The sequence below is a fragment of the Eimeria tenella genome, genomic scaffold, assembly GCF_000499545.2.
Source record: "Eimeria tenella Houghton genomic scaffold, Eth_scaff181, whole genome shotgun sequence".
In the NCBI taxonomy this organism is placed as follows: Eukaryota; Apicomplexa; class Conoidasida; order Eucoccidiorida; family Eimeriidae; genus Eimeria; species Eimeria tenella.
The window spans coordinates 11,280-16,860 of NW_013541642.1; the positions used below are offsets into that span (position 1 = coordinate 11,280).

At 48.2% G+C, this 5,581-nt stretch overlaps 1 protein-coding gene across 1 annotated transcript in view; it reads left to right on the top strand.

The window, feature by feature from the left end:
- Positions 1 to 5,230: 5,230 nt before the first annotated feature.
- ETH_00000375 (uncharacterized protein) overlaps positions 5,231 to 5,581 on the top strand; it is a gene marked incomplete at both ends in the record, with an annotated part of 1,860 nt that continues 1,509 nt past the window's right edge. The window contains one exon of the mRNA XM_013373917.1: positions 5,231 to 5,580. Within this exon, the coding sequence (XP_013229371.1) occupies positions 5,231 to 5,580 (350 nt within the window). The remainder of the gene's footprint in view (position 5,581) is intronic.

A 5,581-nucleotide genomic window follows, 5' to 3' on the forward strand; every position in this document is an offset into this window, starting at 1 on the left:
TCAACTCGAGCAGCAGCAGCACCAGCTGCTGCTGCTGCTGCTGCTGCTGCTGAGAGGGCCCCCCGCTTGACCACAGGCCATGCAGCAGCAAAGCTGCGTCCAACGGGCAGCAATTTAGCCTTTCGAAAGGACCAGTTGAATTCATGCGCGGGCTCGTGACGTGCTGCTGCTGCTGCTGCTGCTGCTGCCGTTGCTGCTGCTGCTGCTGCTGGTGCTGCTGCTGCGAGCCAGCGGTTTTGCCCCGGGCTGCGAAGGCTAAAGGGCGCAAAAGGAGCAAATAAATAAATGAAAAGCAGCAGCAGAGTGGGGGGCCTCCAGGGTTTCTCTTGTGCTTTGATCTAAAAGACAAAAAAGCAGAAAAGAAAGGAAAAAAAGACAAGAAGAACTTAAATGAAATACTTTTAATTTAAGGACTCAAAAGTCCCCGCAGACAAAAGCCCCTCCTGCCTTTTGCGCCTCTTAGCCCCAGCAACCAGCTGTACGTACACCTGAAACCCCACAGCAGCAGCACACAGCGCCCGGGGGCCCCCAGCACAGCTGCAGCAGCAGCAGAGAAGGCCCGGAGGCCCCTAGCCAGCTGCAGCAGCAGCAGAGAAACCCAAGGGGGCCCCTAGGCAGCTGCAGTAGCAGCAGCAGCACAGAGGGACCAGGGAGCCCCTGGCGAGCTGCAGCAGCAGCAAAGAAACCCCACGTAGCGCGTAGACAGCAGCAGCAGCAGCAGCAGCACAGAGAGCCCGCGGCGCCCGTAGACATTTGGCAGCCGGCCCCACAGTCCGTAGGTAGCGGTGAACGCATATAAAGAGCACCAGCAGCAGCAGCAGCAACAGCAGCAGCAGCAGCAGCAACATCAGCAGGTGCAGTGGAGGAGTACCTCCGTGCCCTCGGGATCCTCGCTGACAGTCCGAGGACGGAGAGCGCGCTTTAAAGGCTTCTCTAGCGTAGCTAAAATAGGGCTATTTGTATTTCGTATTGCTGCTGCTGCTGCTTCTGCTGCTGCTGCTGCTGGTGCTTCAGCAGCAAAGCCGCGGTCCCTTGCAGACACGGGGAAACCACCTGGAACAAGTTGTTAAAACTTTCGCCCGCGCAGTTCCCTAGGCTGCTCCCTTTTCGCTCGCGCATGCAGCAGCAAGCAGCAGCAGCAAGAGCATCAGCAACAAGCTCATCAGCAGCAAGCGCATAAGCAGCAAGCAGCAGCAGCATGCAGCAGCAGCAAGCAGCAACAATCAGCACTATAAGTCCCACAGCCGCGCAGCAGCAGCGGGCCTCTCAGGCGCATCCGCTTGGAGTTCTTCGGCAGCAAAACTTGCCCACAGTAATTCTTCAAAAGAGACTTTGCTGCAGCTAACTGCAGCAAAATGCGCTGCGGCCACTGCTGCTTTTAGAGTGCAGCAAAAAAGCAAATTAAACACAGAAATGGAAAAGTTTAAAAAGGAGTTTCTCCTGAAGTTAAATTAAAAACTTGTGAACGGAACTTCCATTCTTGCTACCATTTAAAAAGGTCCAAAATTGAGGCCCACAGAAGGTGAAGTTTGCATGCACTTTTCCGTTTTTTTGTAAATGGGGCTTTTCGCTTGCAGAGAAGATAACGGAGGGGATAGTCCATTAGGAAAATTGGAAAGAATGTTGAAACAAAATCTTTTGAATCCAACACCAGGGGCCCCCAGACTGTGCCAAAAGGGCCCCCTTTGAACTGATTATTAGCACTTCAAGCTGCTTCTTTTGCTGCTCTGCAGCAGCAACTTAAAGGGCCTCCCCCAGCCTCTAAGTCCCGCGCCCTTATCTTAGCTTTTGCCATCTCTGTGTGGGGCCCCACAGACTTTGCAGCTCAAACAACAAATTCTTACTTTCCTTTTTGCTTCTTCTTGCTAGACCAGCAGCAGGTGTGGGGCCCCAGTACACCTGGGGCCCCACACCCGCTTGGGCCTTAGCTGGGAGGCCGCCAGCTGCTGGCTCCCACAGCAGCAGTTTCCTCTTAGCCGGGGCCTCCTTCTCGGGGGACCCCCTTGGGGGGCCCCCCTGGGGGGCCCCCGGGGACCGATGGAGGGGATCCTCTGGGGGGCCCCCAACGGGGGCCCTTATTTTTGCATGCCGTACTGCAGGCTTTCTTGGCCCCCCCACAGGAGTTGTAGTTTGCTAGATAAGCGCAAATATGTCTTTGAAAGGAGAAGTCATTAAAAAGAGTTTTGATAAATCATTTTTGCTCCAATTGCTCCTTTATGCAACTCTAAAAAGACTTTTTGTGTCTCTCGGGTACGACCCTAAAGGGGCATTTAGAGGGGCTTAATTTCGAAAAGCAAGAAAGCAGAAAACATTTAATGAGGTGAGAGAAATGAAGAGCTGCGCCTGCAGCAGCCAAGCGAGTCAAGCCCCAAATGTGTGCGTCTCTTTCTCGTTGCAGCAGCAAAACAGAAGACAGGTGAAGAAGCAGCAAATAAGCAGCAAGACTTCCAGAAGTCATGCTGCAGCAGCTGTCCATCAGTAGCTCTGCAGCAGCCCTGCCTTGCCTTTTTTCGAAAGCAAAGAGTCTGCTGCATGCAGTGGCCAATCAGGCCCTCAGAGGCCCCCAGAAGAAGCACCAAAGTCCCCGAGTGGCCGCCGCTGTTGCTGCGGCTGCGCTCTTGTTGCTGCTGCAGCAGCAGCGGCAGCAGCAACACCCTAAAACAGAGCATAAGGCACAGGCACTACAATGGCGCCCCCAGAGGGCCTACAGTGGCCCTTTCGTGGAAAAATAAAAATAATGAAGCTCCAAAACAAAAAGAATATTATTTTAGCTCTAAATTTTAATTTTATAGCCGAGAAATTTGGCAAAGGGCTGCGAGCTCCGTGTTCCCACAGAGCTTTGCCCGGCCTTGGCGGGAAAGAGCTGTGCCACGCGAAATTTTGATTTTCATTTTCTTGAAAAATAATTTAAATTAATTTTTTAAAATGAAGATTTAAAAAGTCCTTTAGAAATGGCAGCAGCAAAAGGCACAAAGAGCCTCTGGGCCTAAAGCTCATTCTTCCAAAGTAGCCCAGAAATGGCCTTCAGGGTTTAACACTTTTGAATTCCAAAAAAAAAGAGTTGCTTTTTTAAAAATTATAAAATATGGGGTTAAAAATTACAAAATCTGGGATATTCAGAAAGAGCTGCTTTTTGAGAAGTTGTTCATTGTAGGATAGTCCGAAACAGCTGCTTTTTAAAAACTTGTAGATTGCGAGTTCAGAAAGAGCTGCTTTTCAAGAACTGCTAAATTGTAAAATATGAAAAAGTGATTTAAGGAATTTGATCTTGGGAATTCAAAACAATGGGCTCTGCATAAATGTTAGAGGGGTGGGGCTGGCGGGAGGGAAACGAGACGCAATCCACTTTTGTGAGAATTGGACTTTTGCTGCTGCTGGTTTGATAATAAAAGTACATTAATTAATTTATATTCATTTGGATAATTTAAACTTAATTTTCTCTTATTGTCCAGAAAGTTTCTTGAGAGAATCTCTTTAAAAATATAAAAAGACAAAAAGCCAAAAGAGTCCCGAAGCCAGCTGCAGAGGCTGCAGCTGGGGAAGGAATGCCTGGGGGTTCTGAAGAACTAAAAAAGTATTTAAAATGATTATTGAAAGAAAATAAAACTAATCCAAAACTAAAAGTCTATAAATATAAATATAAATGTATATATATACATATACATGTTGTATATATTTGATTATATAATCAAAGGCTGCAGCTAGCTGGCCCCAAGACTTAGGCTTATTTCAAGCAAACTCATAATATTGCAATTGGTGAAAATGTGATATTAAAAGAAATAAAAGTTAAACTTCTGGAAATTAAAAAAAGTCCAAATGCATGTACAGTTGCGCAACGAGCTAAATTTTGCCGAAGTTGAGAAAAAAGAGAATAATTATATTATTTTTATTTTAAGAAGTTTATAAATGGGGACAGAGAGAACTTAGTGCGGTTGGTAAATAGGATTAAAAAGGACAAATTGAACAAAAATGAAAAACTTTGAAAAATCATTTTTCAGCTTTTGACATTTTGCAGCAGCTGCGCCTTTGAGTGCAGGCCAGAAGAGGAGCTAATGAAGAAAAAATAAAAAACCCAGTCTGAGTTTCAAAGTGGACTTTCTTGGATTTTGCAACTAAATAAATAAATAAATTAACAACTAAGTAAAAATATAAACAAATAATTTATTAGAGACGGTAATGGCGAGCTTTAGGCCCAAAAACAGCTTTTGTTGCAAATGCCTCGCGAGCGCTACTGGGTTGAGCCCCGGAGAGCTCGCAGCAGCAGCTGCTGTTGCAGCTGGCAGCTGCTGCAGCTGGCAGCTGTTGCAGCTGGCAGCTGTTGCAGCTGGCAGCTGTTGCAGCTGGCAGCTGCTGCAGCTGGCAGCTGCTGTAGCTGGCAGCTGCTGCAGCTGGCTGCTGCTGTGGTTGTTTTCTTCTCTTCAAGACCCTCTGCAGCACCGCAGCATTGGGAGGCCTGGAGGAGTCGTTGGAAGTTCTAAATAAAGATTAAAATAAACTAATTTTATTTTCATTTAATTAAGTTTCAATTAGCTTCAATTTCACCCAAAATATTCCCAAAAAGTTTGTCCGCTCACACCCCTGCTGCATTGGGTACCTGGGGAAGCAGCACGCAGGAGCAGTGGAGGCTGCTCCGCATTTAAAAAATAAAAAATTGAATTAAAAAAGAATTGTGAAATTAAAAAAACAGAATAACAAAAGTGTCGAGTAGCAAGAGCAGGTTCAAAAGCTCTGTTGCCGCAGGTGTATGCCTGAGGTGTACATACACCCGGTGTACATACACCTCGGGGAGCGTCGCTGTTGCTGCTGTTCAAGCCTCTGCATTTATTTTAAATAATGAAATAAATTTTTCTTTATAAATTAAAATTGAATTTAATTATATTTCAAAGCAAGTTTGCCTCGTTTTCGGCTCCGGACCCCAGCGTCCTGACAGCAACCCCACGAAATAACCACCAAGCCACTGCTGCTGCTGCTGCTGCTGCTCGTTTCTTCGCGTTTATTTACCCTTTTCTTGGCTTTTTAATTTAAATAATTATTTACCAAAATATAAATGGAGCCTCATGAGCTGTTCTTTGTCCCTCAAGGCGCTTCCTCTTGACCCCCTAACTGGGGGCCCTGCTAGGGGTTGCTGCTGGGGGCCCCCAAACTCTAAACCCTAAACCCTAAACCCTAAACCCTAAACCCTAACAAATGCCTTTCACAGCCAGCTCGAGCTTGACAGGAAAGCAACAAAATGAGGGGCCCTAGTCCTTACCTTCACGAGCAGCAGCAGCGGCAGCTACAGCAGCAGCAGCAGCAACTGCAGCAGCAGCAGCAGCAGCAAGAGCAGAAGCGGCAGCGGCGAAGCTGGTTGCAAGGCAATCAAAGGGAAGGAACTCCTTCCATCTGTGGGGCCCCCACAACTCCGAAATACCACTCCACCCATGAGGGCCCCGGGGGCCCCCAGAACTCTGGGGGCCCCCAGGATACTGGGCGCCCCCAGGTTACTGGGGGCCCCCAGGGTGTAGGGGGGCCCGGGGGCCCCCGGGGCCCCGGGGGCCCCCATGGGTCTGGGGGCCAGATGGGCCCTGGGGGCCCCCGGGGG